General features: G+C 42.2%; 1 protein-coding gene across 14 annotated transcripts; it reads left to right on the plus strand.

Moving 5' to 3' along the window:
* The first annotated feature begins 767 nt into the window (after positions 1-767).
* atxn2 (ataxin 2) lies at positions 768-24,096 on the plus strand. 14 transcript variants are annotated; one of them, XM_084359900.1, is made up of 27 exons: positions 769-1,415; positions 2,930-2,960; positions 3,189-3,248; positions 3,666-3,737; positions 4,985-5,135; positions 5,872-5,886; positions 8,820-8,944; positions 9,126-9,217; positions 9,484-9,672; positions 10,668-10,840; positions 11,204-11,455; positions 13,047-13,232; positions 13,562-13,741; positions 13,908-14,015; positions 14,473-14,543; positions 14,648-15,012; positions 15,502-15,565; positions 15,668-15,814; positions 16,471-16,488; positions 17,073-17,139; positions 18,074-18,267; positions 19,081-19,119; positions 20,090-20,216; positions 20,398-20,589; positions 20,707-20,918; positions 21,449-21,626; positions 23,253-24,096. In XM_084359900.1, the coding sequence occupies exons 1-27, from the start codon at positions 1,306-1,308 to the stop codon at positions 23,279-23,281; spliced, it is 3,447 nt and encodes a 1,148-aa protein (XP_084216026.1). In that variant the 5' UTR covers positions 769-1,305; the 3' UTR covers positions 23,282-24,096. The 14 variants fall into 14 exon arrangements, with proteins under 14 accessions (XP_084216033.1, XP_084216026.1, XP_084216029.1 ...); XM_084359894.1 differs by having other exon boundaries at positions 771-1,415; positions 17,073-17,145; XM_084359903.1 differs by lacking the exon at positions 16,471-16,488.
* The last annotated feature ends 190 nt before the right edge of the window (positions 24,097-24,286 follow it).

Raw genomic sequence — 24,286 nt, forward strand, 5'->3', positions numbered from 1 at the left:
GGAGAATGTAAATAAAATTTGATCACAAGATTTTTTTAAAAAAAGATGGAAATTGGTGTTAATTTTAAAAAAAGGTTTTCAGACTTGATGCTGTTTAATTTGTTGTCTGTGATTATTTATTGGATTTATGCAAAAAATAAAGACATGTATATTAAAAACACCACATGATAAACAGTATAAACACACAACATATATAAGAAAAGGAAAAATAATAAGAGAAAGTCGTTTTTAAATTATTGAGATTAGATTAAAATATACACGTTATCTGTCATATCAGATCATAATCATGTCACGTTTTGGTAATAAATGTATTGAACTAATGGCTTCTACATTAAATAAAAAATCCTTATCTTTCCCTTTATTTCTAAACCATCACTGTATGCTTCTTGCTCATGAATAAGCTCTTAAAGCAATTTACCTGTGCAGCCAACTCCCTCTACTGTGTCCGTTTGTCAGGTCGGACCAGTTTATTTGCACGATTGCGAAAAACCTCAATTAAAGCGTCATCTTTATCAGGCTAATCCACTGCAGTCATGTTGTAATATGTGCGTTTCTTTGCCATCATATAAGCACACAGCAGCAGTGTGTGAACTGTATGTTTCTATTCGTGTGCGCCTGTGTGTGTAGTGTGTTCGCCGGCTCACGTGGATGCCACTAAACAGCCATTCGGGATGCATGGACTTCCTGAAAATAGTGCCGTGATGGAGGTGTAATTTCACAAAACTAAAGGGGTATCTATGCGTTTCTTCTGGTGGCGTAGATTAAATAGGATCGCATTCGTCTTTTTTTTGCCATTTTCATCGTTGCCAAAGAACACAATGTAGGAATATCTGGTGATATGTTATGAGCCGTTACGCCTTTCACATATCCATCCGCTGTTTTTTGTCCCCTTTCAGACTGTTTTGGTCTTTTCGCTGTTAGCAACGGAAAGAAACCGAGATAGCTGTAAACCCAATTTTGAGATAATCGAATTTTTTTGTTAGGATTACATAACAAATTGACAAGAGGTGTAATACCCATGTCTGTTTTGGAAGAGTGATTTACGCGTGTTGTCTTTTTTAAATATTGTTTATTTCTGTTTTAATAGGAATTGTACAGATTGCTAATTTGGCTAGGAGCTGTTAGCCAGCTAGCTTCTTAGCATAGCATCTTCCTCAAGAGGCACGTTGACATTAGCCTGCAAGCTAGCCAGATCTTAGGATTGCTAACGTTAGCAAACTGTCACACAACCATACACCGCCTCGTCGTCAAGAATTTGCGGTGTGAAGCTGGTCGTTTTGAGACGCTGTCTTTTATGGGATCACAATGTCAATGAAGGCCGGTGGAAATCGCAGCAAGCCCGGCGGTGGCAACACCGCTGGTGCCGCCGCCTCCGGTGCCGGAGGAAGCGGCGGGGGAAGACAGAATCTGGGCAGGTCTGTGAAATTAAAACGTTAACTTAGCGAAATAAAAACGCAGCAGCGTGGGTTCGTGTTGCCAGCGTTCAATTCGTCCACACAGTCATCTTCTACAGTGTCAGTCTTGTGAGATGACATTCCCGTTAAGTGGTCTAAAACTAGTACGTGTTCGTGAACGGTATGTGGGCCTTGCGACGTGTTGGTGGTCACCTAGCGTAACGTTATGCAGTTTAGCTAGCGAGGCCTGTCCGCTTGCTCCAATAATGTTGCAACTTCGACGTTACGCTACCTCCTCTTGCACGTTAGTCAAACCACACCATCTAGTTTCTTAATATGCATGTGGACACGGTTGGGTGACGAACATATTTTTTCCAAATGTGTGCACCGGTGAAGCTGCTTGCCAAGTCGCTGGTATCAGTTTACTATCAGCTCGGAGTCAATTTAGCTAGCGTTAATTAGCCGTTTGACAGCCCATGCTTGTTATTCCGTGCACTTGCCTCATTCAGCATGTTAACGGCTAGCTAACGGGACACCCTGGCGACTTTGCATCCTAAGAGACCCGGCGATAAAGCCACACCGTGTTTGTTTTCATTTGGCTGTCATGATGCTTGGTACGTTACCGCAATATTGCTGCAACGGGTTTTGCCAAGAAATTGATATAAAGCGTGTGGGCGCACGATGGAAAGGGGCGGGTGTGGGAGACGGGGGTGAGGAGGAGAAGGGGGAATCACAGACCGACGGGCTTTCAACCTTGACGTTGCCGTCGCTGCTCGTGTGAAATTGTGTCCTTGAAGCATGACATTTCTCTACATGTCGTCCTCGGATAAAGCTAACGCAAGCTGTCAGTGCAGGAGCTGCATGCTTTTTGTGAATCTTGATGATGATAATGTGGCCTGGCTGCTATTCACCGGTCACTAGGACAGTACGGCCCATTCATTGCGTAGGTTTTATCTATAAAGGCCGTGTGAGGATGTTGTAAAATAAGACTGGACCAGTTGGACTCAAACACGCAAAACCGGCCGAAATCAGTTCAAAATGTACTTGGTTTCGTTTTTTATACTGATGGACAGTGTGTTACTGGTTTACTACAGCAGATATAACGTGGTCATTGCCTACATTGTGAATGCCTGGCCATGTGCCAGCTGCTGAACAAGGTGCATTTTAGGACATGCTAGTAAAAATGTTAGCTACTTTAAATGGTTGGCAATTAGTCAAACCAGCTAAATATGGTGGAATCTTTGGGAAAAAATTTAAATCTACATTGCATTTCATTCAATGTATAATGGACGTACATTTGTAAGACATTGCAGTGCAGATTAAGCTCCTGCTGATGATGGTTCATGGGGTTTCCCTTTAAAATCAAAAATATGAACTGCTGTTGCACATTTCAAACCACCGCATCCTGACATTTCTGTCATTCAGATGTACCGTCACCCCCATCAGAGAGCGCTGTGACAGTCGGTATGCTAGCAAGAATTTCAGTGCTAATGAGGATGATCGCTTTGTAAACAATGCCAATTGTTTTCTTTCAGGGGAAGACACAGTGGTAAAGGTCCTGCAGCGGTAAGTAACCGGTTACCTCTCACAAGTCAGTGAAAAATGAGTGAGTGCTGTATTTTATCAAAAAAACAGAAGCAGACGCACACACTGGATTAATGCTTCTTTTTCTTCATTCTGCATGTAATTTGAATACATTTTCATGTTTTTGTAAGGCATGCGATTTGGTATAGGGGTTGCACAGAAAGTAAATCCAGTGGTAGATCATCTGATCCTTACTGTTTTTTTCCTTAGGTCATTTTCAATGGTGTATATGCAAATATGAGGATGGTCCACGTCTTGACTTCAGTGGTGGTATGTTTACTGTGTGTCTGTCTTGTTGAGTGTTTCAGACGATGATCCAGATATAGCTATTCTGTCCTTCTGAATTTAGTCTCCTGTGTAATAACAGTAATAAATAGAGAAGTAAACACAGTCACAAGGAAACGATGGCTGTAACAGCCATGTGAATCATGCTTACTGTAAAGGAATTTGCGCCAGCTGTATGTACTGCAGTGTGTCTTTCACCACATGCTGCTTCTTCAAAATGTCTACGCTGCTATAAACAAAGCCTGTGTGATTTGTAGAGACAGCTGGTTGCATAAACAAAGCAGAGATTGATCAATCATTTATCTGTATCACCGCAGATGGGTTTCTGAACTTGTTTCCTGAAAGTGTAAATTGACATTGACACTGCGTACAGTGAATAATGATGGGCCTGTTTATTTACAGGGGGCCAAGTGTGAGCTTAAAGTGAAAAACGGAGCAGTCTATGAAGGAGTATTTAAGACATACGGTCCAGAGGTAAGGATCACATCACCTGCACAGTTCGATGTTCTTTATAGGTGCTAATATGGAGCTGGATGTGTGATTTTCTCAGCAGCAGTAATGTTTAAGGTTAACTGTGCCGGGAAGATAGTGCCCAGCCAGCACTCAATAGCAGCTTCACCCCTGAGGTGGTTTAGACAAAGATCAGCCTTTTCATCTTTCCTTTTTTGGAAGAGAGGTATGTGGCCCTTCATCTTCCCTTTTAGGCTGAAGTATTCCCCAATCTTTCTCCTGTGGGGAAAATATCACTTTGCACGAATGAAAAGCTTAACTTGAGCAATGGTGGACATTTCTGTCCTGTTCAGTACAGGCAGAGCTGGGCTTTAACTTCAGTTTTTGATGGGATTTCAGAAACATACATTATTCTGGTTTTACACCCAGCAGCAGATTTGATATGTATCTTATATCTCTCTCCTCTTTTATAGAAAAAAGTTGTGTGACTGAATGTGAGTAAGGCTGGCAGGTTACTTCAAAAGAAATTGGATTTGGTGGGCTTGCACAGGCAAACGCACCACTTTGTTCTGAGACCAAAACAAAGCATCACATTTGGTTTTTATTAGAACAGTGTGTGCAAGCTGAACAGTCAAATATGCGGAAATATTCACACAGCTCTACACTGTCTCTTAGTCAACAATGTAATGTTTGGTTGCAGGGCTTGTGTTTTCACTTTCATTCCTTTAGTATTTTACTAGTTTTGTTTCTTGGAAATCGGAGGTTGTCTCTGCTCCCACTGCAACTCACAAGCTCCTCCATCTGGCGTGCTCGCAATAAATAAACAGAACTCAATTAATTGATGTCACTCAAACTTTTGTTCATATATGCTGTGAGCCAAAACACTTGGAAAGGATTTCCTGTGGTTCGACTGTAGGCGAGCATGTTGATGTGCCACGCCGGGCCAAGATGGCAGGTTTTATTCCAAACAAACACACAAAGTGATTGAATAGATCAGGTACTCTTTTCCCTCGTCATGCTCATCAGCTTTTTACAATTTTTTTTTTTTAATCATTATCCATTAATCGATCACATTTTTTAATAAGAAAATAGTGAAAGAAGTCTTCCACAAGGAGACCTCTTCAAACGACAGTGGTGTATGATTTGGATGAAACGATTCATGGTATGGTCCTTGATATCCTGTGGTTCCTCATCTCTTCTACAGATGGTTCAGGGTTTTGCCCTATTTCTGATTCCCCTTTAATCCAATTTGACATAACTTTCTCCCTCAGTGTGACCTGGTGTTGGATGCAGCCCACAGAAAGAGCCCAGAGCCGAGCATAGCCCCCAGGAAAGAGGATATTGTGGAGAGCATCATTTTCAAGGCCTCAGATGTTGTAGTGGTGACCTTCAAAGATGTGGACCTGAATTTCGCCAGGAAAGGTACTGATAATTATTATCTAGGTTCACAGACAGTTGATATGCTTTAGTCTTGGGGAAACGTACGTTAAATAGGTTAGTTTGTCACTTTGTATTCCCTGGACACACAAAACAAACACATGCCACAGTGAATGCCCATCAGTGCATACACACAACCTATTGATCTTCTTCAGTCTGTATTCACTACCTTGATGTCATAGAGGCTTTGCCATGAGTTAAATCTCGTGTGTCTCCTCTGAGTGGCCAGTCACTGAAGGCTAATGTGATCTATTGATTGGTCCGAAGGTTGCCCCGGCGCAGCAAGGACACTCAATAAAGGCCGAATGAGGCTTCTTCATCCAATTCATCTTGACCCATACAATTCTCCTTTTGAGCGATAATGGACTGTGTGGGAGGGTATTATTTTCTGAAAATGAACAGGTGAAAAAGCACGAGGGTTGAAAAGATGGCACTGCACTCGTGCCACTTCAAAGAACCTAATTATTATCCTTGTTAAACTGAACACTTGTGGGCTGATAGGAGAAAGCACCACCTAAGGCACCATTGCTAGACTAGATTACTATTACTATTATGAAAACCACTCAAGTTGTTAAAACAATGAAATACGTTCCCTATAAAACTTACAGATGATTCATGTCGTACAATTTGTTGTTGGTGTGATTGCCAGTCAGTCATTCTGTCTGTCAGTCCATCTTCTGACTCTCTGTCATCTGTCTGTCTCTCCTCTCCACTGGTCTAGTCTCTTCTGACACAGGTAATACATGGCTGTTTTCTCCTCTCGCACATCTCTGTATGCACTCAAACAGAATTGTGAATCTCTTTGGCTTGGGCCTGATCTGTTGCAACCTATTGCTGCATTTGAAATCCAATTTTGATGAATAGAATATGGGGATCACTGCTTTTCTGTAACCTAAAATATATTAATCAAATATCTGGTGAAGGTCAGTCTTGCTCCATCTTTTCACCAGATCCTTTGTTATCTTTAAGACTGGATGTTGCTTTCGGTGGAAGAGTTGCTGGTTTCCCTTTTTATACACTATTAATTCAGCCTTTAGAGCTCGGCAGAGGCTCAAAATTGAAGCCAATGTTGTTGTAGCCATCATACATACGGCCTTATGCTTACTCATAAGGAATCTGATGATGTGTGAGAGATGGACAGCTAATAGTGTTAAATGTTTAATGTAGTAAACTAACGCTAATACCTGTTTTATTTGTTGTAAACTAACACTAATACTCGTTTCATTTGTTTTAACAGTAGTTTTAGCTGTAGTTCAAGCTGTCATTTGAATTGATATTCCAAAATTTAAATATATTGTATTTTTTTTAGAAGAGAGAAGGATCTATTATTTTCCTAAACTTGGGGTTGATTTCAAACCAAATGGGAAATTATAAGCAGCGTTACAGCTTTGATTCCATTGAAAGCAGCAGGTTGAAATCTCATGTCGAGCACTTGCACCTCGATCTTCTTTTTGAGCATTGTATTAAAAATGGAGTTTTGTCACAATGTTTAATTTGATTTTGCCCTGAAGTGCTTTGAAGTCTTGTAATTGACTGCAATCTAAATGCATGTTTGCTTACCCCTCACTCTGCCCACATTTGATTTGTCAATGCTCCTGATTTTATGTACGACTCCCTTGATGGACAATGTGCATAGAGCATCCCGACCACCTCTGTTAATATAATTCAGGCCTGTTAGTCCAACCGTCTGTACGGTGCCAATCTAATTTCCTTTCTTAATTTCTGAACTTGCATTCTGCCAAAAATGCTTAAAGGCACGCTGTATTGTGGGATGAGTTGGGATGACTGAGTTATGTAACTCCAGGTGGTTCATCATGCTTTATGCACTCCATTGGTGCCAGCTCTCAGAATGTGAGAGCAGACTTGGGCAGACATGAGATCAGTTTTCCTTTCAAATATAATTGGGGGGTTTCTTTGAGCATGCCCGTCCCTAGTCTTAGTTGAGCCATCTAAAGTCTTCTGTAAGTTTACTTGGATATAATGAATGGTCCTGAAAGCTTGGACTACCACCAGCACCAAGTAGATACTTATAAATGTGAATGTTTAAAGATGTTGCCATGGATGATGAGTAACAAATGAAGTGGGGGAAAAAGTCAGGCATTGTAGAAGACACTCTGTGATATTTAATTTAGCCAGCTGAAAATATTGTAGCACTATGCTTCCTGATTTAATTAGGGTTGTTCCGACTCTGATACCAGTAAGTCGATGCATCCATCTTGATACCACATTGGTCCGGAAACTGTAACCTGCTACTTCCCAGCAGCGTCTGGTACACCTGTGGGCACCTGGACATATTTTTCACTGCACAAGCAGCCAGTGTTCATAAACGGCAAGCAACATGTGTAACTTCACGCCCTGACACACCAAGCTGACATCAAAGAATTTGCTGCATCAATGGCCGACGTCTCCTGTGTCCTGGACAAAAAGCTGCATTTGAACAAACTACAAAGACTGCAGCCGTCACGCTTGTATGTCCTGCGCCTGCGTGAAAGGAGATACCTCTATGCCGATATACAGACGGTTATTATAATTGAGCAGCGTTTTTTGAGACCACTCTCGCTAAAATAGCCGCTTCTAATGGAGAGTATGTCTGATAGAAAATGTTGAAAATGGCACTGGCATAGAGGCACAAAAGAAAAATAAGAAGAAACCACATAAAATGGGTGAAATCATGGACACTATAGCGACAGACTCAAGGGAATTTCCCTTTCTTTTTCCGTTTCTCTTTTCGTACACTGCTCAGTTTACCTGAACAGCCAATCTGAGGGATTCCTCTCAATCACAAGCCGCAGCTGATTCTATACGCTGAATCGGCCCAAAAGTCTCGACAAGAGCTGTGTAGTGCCAACGATGCAGGACACGCTGCACCAGGTACAGCCACCGACGCTCACTGACGACCCTGACAATGCCCGACGGCCGGCCATCGGCTTGGTGTGTCAGGGCCTTTAACCACGCGTCAGCAAACTAGATAATGAAAGAAAGTTACATGGTTTTCTCTTTATTTATTAGTGAGAGAGCTGGTACATGTTTGCTCTTTGTTATTATAATAATATTGATAATCTCTTTTATTTTTCAAACACAAAGGGTTTATCCTGAGCCACGCCATACAGCAGTATAAACAATTATATTACATCTATACAGCATTACTAGTATACAGCTGCTAAAAAGTAATAAATATAATTATACATACATATATATTTTTTAATGCGCTGGTATCAGGTCTGCATCAGAATTCGGAGCATCGCTAGATTAAATTTGGATTATTTTGTTACAACCAACAGTAGTGCATGGGGACTACCTTTTCTTTACAAGGCTGTTTTCATATTCTGACTCACACTGCCAAAACCCTTTTATTTGTGTTAGCTTTAAGGCCAGCTCAAGCAAAGGGCTCAATTTATTTTTCTTTGAAAGGATTTTTCCCCCAATCCAGTTGGGCCCATGTCTGGTTGTGAGTGGGTGTGCCTGGTGAACCACCCCTACCTCCCTATAGACCTTTGCTGTGAGTGCTTGTGGCAGAAGCTCTCGAGGCATGAGCGCTTCCCTACATAAACAGTGAGAGTGCAGCCATGTGACTGTATACCATCATGAGCTTCTGCGTGGGTGTGTATGGGTATGTGTGTGTGTGGCACTCTGCTGTACATAGATGTATATTCTTTGTGTGTGCCGCAGACAACTTCACAGATGCAGCAGTGAGCAGCAGGATCAATGGCGAGCACAAAGAGAAAGATCTAGAGCCCTGGGATGGAGGAGAGACCCACAACTCTGACAGCCTCGAGTCTCTGGATACAGACGTGGTGAGAAAACAAACACAAAAAAGCACGGTGATGCTACACTTGTGAGCACATAGAATGGAATCCATGCAGGCCTTCATACATTTGACAGTGAGAGGAGTAAACACAGGTTGTGTCATCTCATTTCTTTATAGTCCATCTGTAAAACTCTCTCTCTCTGCTCCTCTCTCTCTCTTCATATCAGTCAAACGGGTGGGACCCCAACGACATGTTCAAGTACAATGAGGAGAAGTATGGAGTCTTGTCTACATATGACAGCAGCCTGTCAACATACACGTAAGCATCATCTGTGTTCTGTTACAATATGTTCCTTTTCAAGCACATTTTCCTGCATATACTGTAAGAAATCTACACGTTTTACTTAAAATTTAACGAGAAGATTAAACAAAAGATATTTTTAAACGTATCTGGTCATTGAGCTATGCTATATCACTCCCTTAATCTTGTTAAGTGTGACCTCATGTGACCAAAACTTGAAATCAAGCCTCCTATAGACACTTGATCATCCCGCTGCCCTTGTCTGACCGGAGCCTGTTTCCTAGGGTCCCCCTGGAGCGGGACAACTCAGAAGAGTTCCTCAAGAGGGAGGCACGTGCTGCCCAGCTGGCGGAAGAGATCGAGGCCAGTGCCACGTATAAGGCCCGTGTGGCCCTGGAAAACGATGAACGCTCTGAGGAGGAGAAGTATACAGCTGTGGTGCGAGGGGAGAGGGAGACTCACACACTCAGCAGGTGAGACCAGGACACACATGCAAATACTCATACTACTTGTGCTGGTGAGTGTGTGTCAGTGCAGAGCTTGCAATTACGTAATCGAAATTTGTGTTCACTGCCAGCATGTGCCTATCAAATTTCATTCGTACTCATTTTGTTAATTGGCTCTTGATGCGCGCTAGAATGCAGCAGCATAATACAACACTGCAACATTTACATTCCTATTGTGGGATTTAGTTTATAATTATACTCATCAAGATATTATAAAATGTGCATACTGCGAAGTCGGGGGGCTGGCCTAGAAATGTATCAAGTCAGCAGCTTAATTGTTAACGCCTGCAAATTTCATTGCCTGTAGGTCTTTTGGAACATAGAGGATTCATGTTTTATTGTCATAAATGATTAAATAAAATATATCTTGCACCTTTTTTTTTAACAAGTTGCAACATATTCTACAGTCAAACTGACTATAAATATCATCAGAGATGACTTATGATCTGGGAATGCTGATTCCTCCACTCACAGGGACTGGGTTTATTAAGAAAGAACTGTAAAGATATACATTGTATATACTAATGCACTCCACATACTTAATTTCCTTTTCATTTCATTTTACAAAGGCAAGAGAAGGATCTGTGTGCTTACCACACATCAGAATTATTTGTAAAGAGCTTAAAGCTCTCATCATTAAAGTGCAAGGATGAGAGAACAAGTACATATTCTGTATGTACATAATGCTTCCACATGGTGTGGGTCTGCAGTAGGAGGACTCAGGCACAGGCTTAAGAAGCATATTCGAGCATCGAAGGGAGACAAAGTAATTCCAGCAATTCACTAAGTAGACAGCAGCTGCCGTCAGAACAAACACTTCCTTGGTAATAAAAGAAAACATGCTCATTTTGGCTGATGAGAAGTACTTTGTTGAATTTATTAGAGTGTAGAATTAATTCCTCCCCTTTATCTTGACTATTGTCTCTGCCTGTGTCGTGTTGTGTGTATATGTGCGTGTGCAGGGAGAACAAGTACATTCCTCCAGGTCAGAGGAACAGGGAGGCGATGTCGTGGGGACCGGGACGTCAGAATTCACCTCGTCTGGCTCAGAGCTCAGCTGGACCCTCAGCTCCTCGACCAGGACCTCACGACTACAGCCCCAGCTCCGGGGCCGACCAGAGAGTGGTTAACGGAGGTGCGTTTAATACATGACACACAAAGCTCTGCTGTTATTTGCTACGCCCCTTAAGACAAAACATTGAAATGTACAGAGATGCGTTGGTCGGTGAGTGAGTTGGTCAGTATAGTGAAAGAAATGGTGTTATTTTTTAATGTTTAACTGATATAAAAGGCTGAGTTTATTTGGCTTAGTGTCGCTGGGATGTTCATGTTTGTTCTTTTTATGCACTTATCGTTCTTTACTTAATTAAATAATTTTATTCCTGCCTTGCCATTCTTTCATGTTTATTAATCTCCCCCTTCTTGTTTATTCTTACTGTTTTCCCCCTTTAACTGGTTGTCATCTGCATCCTTGATCATTTGTCCTTCCCTCTTTTAGGTTCATCCCATTGGCCCTCACCCTGTCCGTCTCCTTCCTCCCGCCCCCCCTCTCGTTACCAGTCTGGCCCCTCCTCCCTGCCTCCTCGGGCGACCACGCCCACCAGGCCACCCTCCAGACCCCCCTCTCGACCTTCCAGGCCTCCCTCTCATTCATCCCACCCCTCCTATCCCTCCTCCTCCTCATCCTCCTTTTCCCACCATGGGCCCACGTCGCCAGCCTCCACTCTGCCCAAACGCATGTCTTCAGAAGGTACCCACATCAGTGTGGAGTAGACCTGGGCAAAGCATGAGTTGAAGGTGGATGGATTGATCGCAATATGGAAACTAAATTCTCAGTCAAGATGTTAGAAGTGTCTTCAAATTAAAATAAGTAAACTGCTTTCAAAGATAAATTTGCCCAGGTCTAGTGTGAAAAAACACAAACAGGTGAAGCAGCTTCTTCAGACTGATTTGGGGTCAGATTTAATAATCCACAAAGCTGATCCTTTGTCAGTGCATCAGGCAGTTTCACCTTGGCATGTGGGTGCACCACGGTGTGTGCTGTGCTTTCTGTTTAGCAAGAGTTATGCCACGAAAACACCAACCTACCAGCTTTTCAAAAGCTGAGAAGGACAAGATGATGAGTAACTTAAGACTAAACCTACCACTGAGCTCAAGTGTTTTTAGTCTGTTGCATCTCTAATGACACCCAGCATCAGTGGCTACGTTTGCATGCACACAATATTCTGGGTTTTGCCCATATTACAAAAAAGTCAATATTCCAACTAAGCAGTTAACATTTAAATGAATATTCCACTGATATTCCTATTTACAATTTACTACTCGGTTATGATGTACTAAGCACAATGTATACTGTAAACACACAAGATGCTGTGTGTCGCAAACTGCCATAAAAACCCTTGTTGAGGTGCATAATCTGTGTGCACTATATACATGTCTAGGGAATGCTCCTTAAACAAGAACAGTACTGGCTTATCCCACATGTCTTAAATGCTACATTTGGAATAAGGCCTAATTAGGAATATGCTAACGCAATATGCTGTTTACATGACTTGTACCAAATTCTGAATATTGTCATATTCTGATTAATAATGGAAAATTAGTGTGCATGTAAACGGAGCCACTGTTGGCCAGAAGTGTAATGTGTTATACCTGTAATGACAAGTTAACATGAGTGCAGCGAGGTGAAAACATCAACCACTGGAGGACAGCAAAAGCAAGACAACAAAGTTACTTAAGTTAAATTTGTTATTTTAAAATGTTAATAGGTGTCTTTTTGGTTGTAGACTCACCACCATCTTCCACAGTGATGGCGTTGTCAAACACACAACTGTTAGCGAGTCCTTCAACCTGTCAGTCCCTGTTTCATGCTAATCCAGTGAGCTGGAGTACTGACAAAATAGTTTTGGGTCATGTTTATCCTTTTCAAATGTTTCTACAGTGAAATGGCAAAAATGTTCAACTAGTCTTGAGTGTTTTTCGTACAAACTCTGCTAAACAGTGAATTCTTTAAACAAGGGTTTCCACCTCACCTTCTTCCCTCTCTTTCCCTGTTTCTCATCTCTCACTTCACGTGGTTGTGGTTTGAAAAGTGTGCTGTGTTGTTTGATCACTTTACAGGATCATCTGCAGTTTCTCCACTAACATGCATGTCACAATAATAACATTACCGTATGATGTGATTCACATGTTCTCAAAGGTTTGGGTTTTTTGAAAAGCTTTTGTGAGACAGATCCTCCACAGAAGGATGTTAGGAAACACACGCTGTTGTGTGTTTACCTCACCTCCACTGTTTGTTTATGGAGTTTTGTCTGTCTTCATCTGTCTTTCTTCATCTATAGGTCCACCCAGGATGTCTCCAAAATCCCAGCGGACGCCTCGTGCTCATAGAGTGCCACCCTGCCGGACCACTGGAGTCCCTCCAGGAGTGGACTTAATTTCCCACAATGCCCCTGGAGAGGTCCCAGTGACTCCACCGACCAGGAGCAGCTCCTCTGGAGGGACATGGTCTTCAGTGGTTAGTGGAGGTACAGTAGTTCTTCCTTTTTCTTTTTTCTTTTCTTTGTTTAATGTGAACTTTTTAATGTAAATTTCCTGCTATATGAACTTTTACACATATCTCCAAAACAGAAAGGAAGTTATGGTTTAGCATGATTGTTGTGAAGAAGCGATTTAAAGATTTCCTTAATATATTTCACCTCATAGCATTATTAAAGAAGCACCTTATAGTATGAGTATGAGTGCAGACATGCTTGAAACCCAAATCTCTAATTTCAGGTAGTCAAGCAAGATGAGGTAGTTGGGGTAACTTAGAATATGTGATCACCATTATCTCATTTCCTCTTTCCGTTCGTAGCCCATAGACCTCGCTCCCCCAGACAGAACAGTATGGGTGGAGCCTCCACTGGCTCCTCCTCCCTCCCATCACCCCAGACAGGAACGGCTCCTGTGGAAACTGCTGCTACACCAACATCAGCTCCCTCTCCGACTGCTGCTAGCCCCGCCCCCAACATGGTCGCCTCTCCACCAGGAGATGGTGAGTTTAAAGTTAATCCAGTCAATGAAGAATGCTAAGTGTGATATACATACATGATTTCTGCGTACTTGTATTTGTCGTTTTAGTGTAGGCTCTGCCACTATCTACAGTACAAATCTCTGCTTTTATCCTGGTAATAAAGGGACTATTTTTCTGTTCTGTGCAGCAAAAGAGTGTCGTGTCCAGGAGACAAGACAAACATCCCCCACGGCAAACAAGGAGAACATCAAGCCCTTGGATAGCTCACCTAGTATCACCAGACCAGTCTGTAAAGGTACAGCATCCACTAGAGACGGCAGTATTGACTTCAGAAACAATGCTTCAGACTTCAGAGTGCTGCAGAGCTTTACCACTCAGATTTTTGAAGAAGGGATGATTCACAGAGACTCCCCAGTCTCATCTGAGTTTATGTATAATTTTAATTACTTTATTTATGTAGATCCTTTCGAGACAAATTTCTAAAAACAGTAAATAAAAAAAGTCAGTGAGATCAAAACCCTAAGTATAAAACAAGATAAAAGATTCTTTAAAATGGTTACAATAAAATACCATCAGTTAAGATGGCTTAAGAAGAGATTTAAAAGTGGACACTGAGCTTGCTTACCTGAGATCGATAGCTGCTAATGTAATATAACTGAGGTTGTTGTCTTGTCTTAATAAATATTTCCAGAATCTCAATCCATTTCATAACAACTGATACCCTCATATCTCTCCATCTACTCATCTTACAGGACCCCCTTCTATGGCACCAGACCACAGAAAACAAATAGATAATTTAAAGAAATTTAGTGTAGATTTTAGGGTAAGTATCTTTCATTTGTACAATATAGAAATACTGAAAATCTGGCATGATTAGGAGCTTGTATGTGCCTCGTCTAACTCTTATTATCGTCCTCCCTCTTCCAGTTGCAGTCTAGTTCAAACTCAGACCCTGCCTTTGACCAGATGATGACCAAGCCTCCCAGAGATCCAGCAGACAAGCCTAAAGACCTTCCCCTGGACAAAGCCTCCACAGCGGGGCGGGAGGGCACAGAAGATGGTGTTGTAGTAATAACTGCTGGCACCCCCGGTGGTGCCCAAACACCATCCACCACCGCCACAAACACCAGTAAGCCTGGCAGCCCCGCTGCATTGTCCCCGTCTCCTTCAGCCCCTGACCAGAAGAGAGCAGGGCTGGATGTGACATCACAGGGAGTTCAGACGACGGCCACTTCCGCATTCAGTGGAGCCAAGCATGAAGACAAGGAGGACAAAAAGGAGCCAGTACAAGAGTGAGTGAAAGCTTGAGAGGGGAGACTGTACTTTTACATTTATATCTTGTCGTCGTCATCAGATCCCATGAAAAGACCGAACATGGACTTAATATTTCCTGCCTTGTCAAAGACTAATACATATTGTGTGCTATATCATAATCATCTAAATCAAAGCACTGTGGTTAACTAAATCCTACATACACATTCTGCTGGAAATACTCACTAAAACATCAAATGTGTATAAATCCACTGCCATAAAGTAGTCCCCAACAAATGCACTTTTCACTCCTGTTTGAATAATGTTGGCTAAAAACTACAGTTCCCATCCATTTTTAGAAAATACTGAGCATTTTTGACAAGACGACAAGAAGAATATAATCAGGGCTGCATCAATAACAATTAACACATTTAAGACACTGGAATCCGAATTTTGACTTTTGTTTTTCTTAAAAAATGAGTTAAGCTGATTTAAACTCAACTTTTTAACTGTTTGCTCTCCTCCTGCAGTCAAGTGAGAAAATCAACCCTGAACCCAAATGCAAATGAGTTCAAACCCAGGTTCAATTCGCAGGTCAGTATGCCCTGCTGCTGCCACGTTAAATCATTTAAATACAACAACCTCAGATTATTAGTGAACTCATTTTTTGTCTTGTTTTATACGCTCCTTCAACAGCCCAAACCAGCCAACACCCCGACACCTCCGCGGCCTCAGGGCCAGCCCAGCCCCTCCATCGTGGTCCAGCAGCCCCCGGCTGTGTACGGTCAGACAGTCTGCTTCCCACAGATGTATCCCCTCACACCAGTCAGCCCTGGAGTGCAGGTATGAAGTATGATTGTTTCTATTAAGTGCAGCATCACATTAAAACAGTATGAAATTCATTAAAACAATTCACTAACGACCTTCACCATGAACTCTCCCAACATGTCTACTCATGTGTGTCCTCATTTCGTTACTTTCCTTTTCTGTCTTGATTCATCTCTAACGAATGTCTGTATTAGTTTCTCCATATTTCTTTACCTATTTTATTTTAGATAGGCTACATCTAACATTTTTTAGTTTTTCTTTTTTTTGTACACCTTTACGTGCTTTCCTCGTCATCACTTCTCTTTCTCTGCTCGTCATCTTCCCAACACTGTTAATCATCTGAATTATTTTTGCTGAATTATTTGAAAAATGTTTAAATATTTGAGATAACAAGGTTAGAAATGTTGAAAGAAAGGAAGTATGTAAAGTTTATATACAGTATGATGTCAAAATAATATTTTTAAGCACTCTCAAAGCACTTCTTGCATATTTTTAATGAAAGCTATTTACATTTGTAGTCATAAATCAATCTTCTTTTCCTGTGTTGCTTTAAGAAAAACTTGGTGATCCAACATCAGACACATGTAAACAGTAGAATACTTTGGTGAACAACTAAAGAGTGGTTCTCTTTTCCTTTTCTCCCCCTCCTCCTCTCTCTCTCGCTCCATTAGAAAAGCATAATATGGAAGGTTTGTAAATTTTTTAAATCCTTTTTTTTTTTTAAGCCCAATCAATACTGAGATGTTTTGCTTGCTTGTTGAATTGATGCCATCAGATGTTGGTTTGCCAACTTCTTATTGCAATTCATTTTAAACTGTCATCACAGATGAACCTATAACGTCATCTTATTTTCTATTGGCTTCATCTGTTTACTGAACAAATGGCTGCAAGCTAATAGGAGTTTAAGGCTCTTTGTTTTCGCTGCAGTACTGTTTGTAATGAAAATGCATGGTGTATAATGTTAAGGAGTTAAGGAATGAAAGATGACAAACACTGTTTTAGGATCTAGTTGTCTGCCCAACGATAGACCGGTATAGCAAATGCATGTGGTCCCAGGTAAGAGATATTTGCCAATCTCACAGTTGCATATGTGTTTTTAAGGTATGTTTTTGTACGTGTTGAATGACGGGTTATCCATCTAGCCCCAAAGACCACAGAAATAAGCAAAACAATCACCTGTTTCTTATTTGAGGGCTGGTTTTCATTCTTGTGGAAATGATGCGGAAGAAGATTGAGCATAAACTTGTGTTCTTGATTCCTTTCCTCACTCTAGTCTCCAGCTATGTACCAGGTTCAGATGCCTCATATGACAGTCAGCCAGTCTAAACCCTATAGACCAGGTAAAGGTGAGAATAACCACCGTTTTATCTCTTTTCCCTGTCACCTGTGTCTCTTTCTCATTCTCTCTCTGAACCTTACTACATGAACCTGGTTTGGAAAGAAACCATATTGGCCCCGAAGATGAAGATATTTTTTTTGGTGGATTTAATGTTTGGACTCGTATTATTATATTCGAGGACTACACGTATTCACGTTTTATATCTTTACGTATTTGCAACATTACGCACTGCCCTATTACTTAAAGGAGCTGCACAACTTTCACAACAGATTTATTCTAGTAACACACGCTGCTGCAAGGCAATAGCCATTATTGTGTGGGCATCACGTTGAAAGGCATCTCTAAAGCTTGATTTACGCTTCTGCATTGAATCGACTCCATACCTACAGCGTAGCCTCTGCGTAGGTGCATGTCATACACCGTAGCATGACGTGCACATGTATGCTCACATATTTGCAGTGTTTAACAGTAGTAAAGTAAAAACAGTCGAGGCCATAGTCCAATCATGGCAGAATTTGATACAAGAAATATTAGAAACTGAGGTTAGCACAAGTGTGAACTGTTGAACTGAATGAAGAAATAGTTGCACTTAACCGGAACGACCTACATGCATTTATTATAGTTTTTGTCAGTTCACTACGACAAAAGAAGAGACTTAAGAAAACTTTTTTGACTGCTAGTATCTTGGGGAACCTTTCCCTTCAGTAGTAGTTTGATGAAACATTTCTCATCTTCAGAAAGTTTGTCTTCCCAAAGACAGGTTGAAAAAAGGTCATCTTTATAATGAGTCATCTTGTATTCGGGCCAGTTCAGGGAATAATCTTCCTTCTTCAAAACTTACATTCTTTTTTTCTCCATGATTCTTTTTGGTTCAGATTTTCAGAGATGTTCAACAAAACATCTTCCCTATATAATCTCTTTGCATGAACCTCCAGTACCAAACATGCCCCAGCAGAGGTCAGACCAGCACCACCCACCAGGCACGCCCACCATGATGCACCCAGCCACGGCAGCAGGACCACCAATTGTAGCACCGAGCCCCGCCTACTCTGCCCAGTACTTTACCTGCAGCCCGCAGCAGTTCACCAGTCAGCCGCTGGTCCAGCAGATGACGCATTACCAATCACAGGTAAGATTTACTCTGTCAGTGCCAGTTCAGAACAAAACAACCTTCAGCCCAGGAGGCTCCTCTATCAAGGACCATATGTAACCATTACAGTTACTCTGGTATCATCAGTTAGTGCTGGCAGTCCGTATCTCTCCCAGCTGTTCACTAGTCAGCCATTTGTCTGACAGATGCCTGCAGTCCAGCAGCTTGACAGGGTGCCAGCATGTTGCCAGCATTTAATCACTTCTGATTTGTGGAGCTGACTGCAGGCTTCTGCCTCTTACACCTGAACTTTTATTCGCAAACAGGTTGTGATAGAACATGGAGGCAGTTGGGAGATCGGCTTCTGGCCGTTTCAGGGAAAACGTATTGATTAGGGACGGGAATTTCATTCAGTTAAGTGGCGTTGACACTAATGAAACTGACGATACAATTCAGTCCAAAAAGAAGGGATGAGATAATGAGGAGAAAGAGATGAAAATTAAACGGAAAACAACTTTATTAGAAGCTAATTTCAATGCGATTACTTAAAGCATAAAAAATCTCCAGAAAAATCCCCACTAATGAGGAGCAAGTCAAGACACCACTTTAAATTTAAATGATTACGTGAGGCAGTGTGGGTATTGATAGAAATTATGGCTGCAGGACATGGTTAAAAAAATCATTTGCCATTATTTTGACGGATATTACAATTGCGATGTGATTCACGATTGGTTGGAATGATCATTTTTGCATCACAATCTCATTTCATTTTCACTGAAAAAAACTCAAATCATGCTAATGTGACATTTGTTGGGGTATTTACCAAACAAACATGTTTTTTTACATCTAAAGAACAAGATTTGTTGGCCAGGGCATCTCTACAGCACCACAGTAAGTCATTATATAATGCTGTTTTGTCACACATGTTACATTTATCAAAACACTGCGTAGGGGCACCTTGGTAGAGCGTGCGCCCATGTAAGGAGGTTAAGTCTTCAGCAGCAGCCCAAGTTCAATCCCGACATGCGGCCCTTTGCTCTGTGTCCCCCCCCCTTCCCTGTCTAAAGCTTTAACTGTTCTATCAAAGAAAGGCCATTGGACTTAGCCATATTGCTATTTAGATAATTTTTCGATTAATTGTGAAGTCCTTCTAGAAATCTGCATTGTTATTGACAATACAATATCTGGGGTTTGGGACCGTAATGAATTCTTTTAAATACCCATGTTTGAGAAACGGACACATTTTTCTACAAAAACTTTTTTAATTGAACAAACAAAGCCAAACCAACTGAAATGCTGTCCACATACACACACACACACACACACACACACACACACACACAGACTCTTACACCAGATATTACGGCGAGGAGATAGGTCAATGAAGGCTTTTTGAATAGAAAAGTCCGTAACGCTAAAGATTGCATTTGTATGACACATATCCCGCCCCTTCCCCCTCAAAAGCCAATCGTCAGCTTTATAGCAGCTGAACCAGGCAAGATATCAGCCAATCGCATTGTTGCATTGATGGGAGCCGACAGTTTAGATTCACGACAGTTTCAACCGATATGGTGCAGCTGCAGAGGCACTTCTTATAAGCATGGAAGAGGAGGACAGGTGTCCTGAAACCTTGCGCATGTGTAGTAGATGTATAACTTGTTGGAAAAAGGCATTTTTTAAACCTTGTTTTGGGGCAGAGGCAAAGATTTGTTCTGGCTCTCTGCCCATTCGTTTAGATAAGGGCCTTGTAAGCCCAAATAACTGCCTGGGGGCGTTGCCAAGGTGGCTGCCGAGAGGCAAGACTTGCCTCATTGGACTTGCTAATAGTGATGTTGTCTGTCTGTCTGTCTGTGTCCTCCAGGCGCAGCATGTGTTCAGTCCGGTAATGCAGGGCAGTGCCAGGATGATGGCACCTCCCACGCATGGGCAACCCAGCCTAGTCTCTTCCTCGACTACACAGTACCCAGAGCAGACACACACCATGTATGGTACGTCAGCCCACAACAACAGTACATTTTTTGTCTTTGTACTTTTTTTGATCAGATTCGCGTATATTTATATTTAACACGGCGCCCCAACTCTTTTGGAATCAATGTTGTATGTTCGTGTGAGTATGCAATGAAACGATTGCGTTACGGGTGCTGTTCTAATAAGATTCCTGTGTCACAGTGTCTCAAGGGCCAATGCCTCAGCAGTATCCCCACCCCAGCGCCACCTTGCACCCCCACCCGCAGCACCCCCAGCCTTCTGCCACGCCTACAGGCCAAGGCCAGCAGGGTGGCCCCCCGCAACACGGGGGTCCTCCTAGCCACCCAGCTGCCAGCCCAGTCCAGCACCAACAGCACCAGCAGGCAGCGGCAGGTGAGTACACTCAGGATGAAAGCTGTGATTTTCCCTCATTTTTGCAGCTGGATAGTTTCAGAAGGAGTATTGTGGTATTGTGTGCAATAGTGTTGTATTTCTGATTGTGTGTTGTAGCTGCAGCAGCAGCCCAGGCCCTCCACCTGGCCAACCAGCCCCCTCAGCAGCAGATGTACTCTGCTTTGGCCCCTACGCCCCCCTCTATGACCCCGGGGCCCAACCCTCAGAGTCCCCAGGCATCGTTCCCCTCTGCCCAGCAGACGGTCTATATCCACCCGCAGCAGGTGCAGCACGGCTACAACCACAACCACATGGCACACGTGCAGCAGGTAGGTCAAAACACGCTATCAGCCGACCGCAGAGGCTCCGGCCTCATAATCAGATTGGCTGTGATTCCTGTACGGGGTTTTAAATGTGGGAGTGAGGAAATCTGGGATCAGTTCCAGCAGGTGTTTAAGTTTATGAATGGGTCTTCTTTGGGTGTTGATAATGCTGTGAGTGCAGGGGATGTTTTTTTGGCAGTCTGAGTTCAGATTAGGATGCGTCTCACTTGCGATTTTAGTTGGATGGGGAACACGGTAACAGGATACAGAGGAAAAACAAAGCCTTTCATTGATTAGTCTAACCATGTTAAATCCATTGAGCTAAATAGAAATGCTGTGCTGATAACTTTGTATTGGGCTGTTTTCTGTCTTTAAAGGAACAGTTCACCGCAGTGGGAAAGACACTTTTTTGTTTTTAGGGCTTTGAATGTTGTGGCGTTGCTGTCAGTCTGTTTCATCTCTTGTCTCTACTCCTTCTGTTGTCACACTTTTTCTCGCACCGTCACACACACTAACGTCCATTCTCTCACACCCAGGCCCATATGCAGTCCGGTATGGTGCCGTCTCACCACCCGGCGCCCACCCACCCCACGATGATGCTGATGGCTACCCAGGGTCCTCCAGGGGGTCCGCAGCCACCCATGCCCCAGACTGCCCTCAACCCCATCCCTGTTTCCTCCACCACACATTTCTCCTACCTGGCACATCCACAAGGTATGTTTATTATATTAGTTAGAACACTTCTGCAGGGTGGAGTCAGGAAGATGATTAGTGTGTCATTGTACCTTTAAGAACTGTTGTTGATACTCGTGATTAACCCTTAATGAGACTGGTTGATTTATCAAAATAATGGATGAATGGATCTGGCTCATCTCATAGCAGATCTAACAGTCACGTACAGACTGAAAAAGACTAATTTCTGGTGTTAGTATTTCTTGGCAATATGTTATCAAGAGTAGGAGCCATGGTGGAGGACCACACAGCAGGTGGACTCTCCTGTTCAGAGTCTTGGTCCTAGCCCATGGTGGTATGACACCGTGTCCGAACTGCATGTGACGCGATGTCGGACAATCGCTGTCCACACCGAATCAGTTGAATATGCATTCTGTTACATTATGTGAACAACCCACGAAATTACTATGTCAGCTGTGTGCTTGAGATCAGATTGAGGACTTAACCACTCAAGTAAAAAGATGGGCGAGTTTGCTAAAATAGCTTCCTACGTTTGCACTTTTTAAACAGAAAAAAAACCCAGTTTTATTCTGTTATTTTTAGTTGTTTCTCTACTGGAAATGACATCAGCCAACAGCAAGTGGAGATGTTTTCTTTCAGCTCCCTCCAGGCAGTTTGCGCCTTATTCTAGTCTTCTAGTGACAAAAGAGACTGTATTGTACAGATGACCTCTCATTTCCACTTCATGAATCAACCGTTGTTGTCCTTGCTTTCAACGCGAGCGACAGGAATGAAAATAGAAACAGGGCATCAGGTTCAAAGCGGTGCAGCTCGTCACGCTGCATCACTCACGGCCAGTTGGTAAACTTCAATAGGAAACAATAAAATCAAGCTGATACTGTCGCCGCCACTCGCCTGCGTCACATGCAGTTAGGACCCTGTGTTTCTTGTCAAGAAACAGTGGCAGCAGATGAATTAGTGAGCAGACTTTCAGTTTGTGGCCTATGTTGTACAGAAAATTGTTGTTAAAGCAAATGTCTGTGCTCTACTTAGTTGAAGCATCTTTAACTGACATTTATGGCAGTCGTGATCAAACCAAATGTTTGTGTACAACAAAAAAATCATTTAAACAGCTTTACAGTTTTTTGTTAATATGCATTTTAGTTAATATACATCTTGTTTTGTAAATATTTGCTGGAAATAAAGTAGGATACAGAGAAAAGATTGTGAGAAGTGTTTGAAGTCGTGCTGTGCTTTTATTGCAGATTTCTAATGCTCTCTGTAACTGCAAGAATATTCTCCTCTCTCTCTGAACAAAAGGAAATTCCCTCTTTGTTTCTCAAGTGTTACAGTAACAAAAAGAGCGTTTTGTTCTCAAAAGCCATGAACTTTGTGAGAGACTCTCTTGATTTGTCATACTCAGTCTCCAGAAGCCTTATATTATCTTCGGACAAGCTTTGAAGAAGGAATGTACTTTTTCTCCTTTTAATCAAATCTCAGAGGAGCGAGGCATCTCTTAATGGCCAGAATGAACAAAAGAAATGACTACATCAAGCCTTAACTGTCTTCAAACATAGGAGGCATGTGAGTTTTGTTTAAAGGCGCATGTGGGACAGCTTCTAAATCCATGAACTTTTCCATTTCCCCCATTTTGTCTCATCCCTGCAGTGCAACCTCATCATCAGCAGCAGCTGTAGATAGAGGGCGCCATCGAGCTGAGGGACCCGCTCTGTGTCGCGCTTCTCAACCAGAGCCTTCATAACCAGGCGACGAAGAGAGCGAGAGCCCTCCCTCTCCTCTCTTTCCTCGTCCTCACCAGACATGCTACACATCAGCTTTTCTCTTCCCCCTCCCTCCCTCCCTCCCTCCCAGACTAGGCAATAAGAGAATGTTAACAGGTTGATGCAGTGACATGTTTTAACGAGCTAGAGAGTTTTAACAGGCGAGACTGCTCCTATTCAGCCCCTGTTTACACGCAGACAACTGCAGACACAACACACAGATAACACACAGAAACAAAACACCCACACACACGCACACTTTCAGGGGTCCCAAATTGCAATTTGAGTCAGCTTGCCAAGTAAGACGTGAAAGAGAGAATGAGAGTAACTAATCAGTGAGAGTGAAGAAGAAAATTCAACTGGAACTTGTATTTTGTCTGCACCTTGTTATGAAAAAAAGAAATCTTCCAACCTTTAGACAGTATTAATCTTACTGTTTATTGCTGCTGCTGCTGTGTGCTGCGTTTGTTCCCAGACTACATGAAAGGTTTCTAACCAAACTAAAAACGAAACATGACAAGAAGCTTCCTGTGAAATAAACGCGTTTCGGCAGCCAGAGGACAGGAGAAAACGTTATTTATGAAATTATAATGGCTGAGGTGATCAGATCCCACTTCTCACCTGACCCTTATGTAACTTTTAAGTTAAAACTTTTACTTTGTAGATAATATAAATAATTTAAAAAATGAGCAAAAAAATTTAAAAACAATAAAAAAGTTTTAAAAACTGAACGAATGGCGTACTGTGTTTGCTTCATCTGTTCCTTCATGCCTTTCAATCAAGACCACATTAGAGTCCTACTGCTGCAATTACTCATGAGTGTGAAAATGTGTATTTAAACCTTATTTTTTGAGAGAGGTGAGAATAGACGCCACAGGGGTCACAGCATCGTTCAGTGTATTACAGTAGAAAGCTTCACGG

Source organism: Pagrus pagrus (genome assembly GCF_965226575.1).
Source record: "Pagrus pagrus genome assembly, chromosome: 8".
Classification (NCBI taxonomy): Eukaryota; Metazoa; Chordata; class Actinopteri; order Spariformes; family Sparidae; genus Pagrus; species Pagrus pagrus.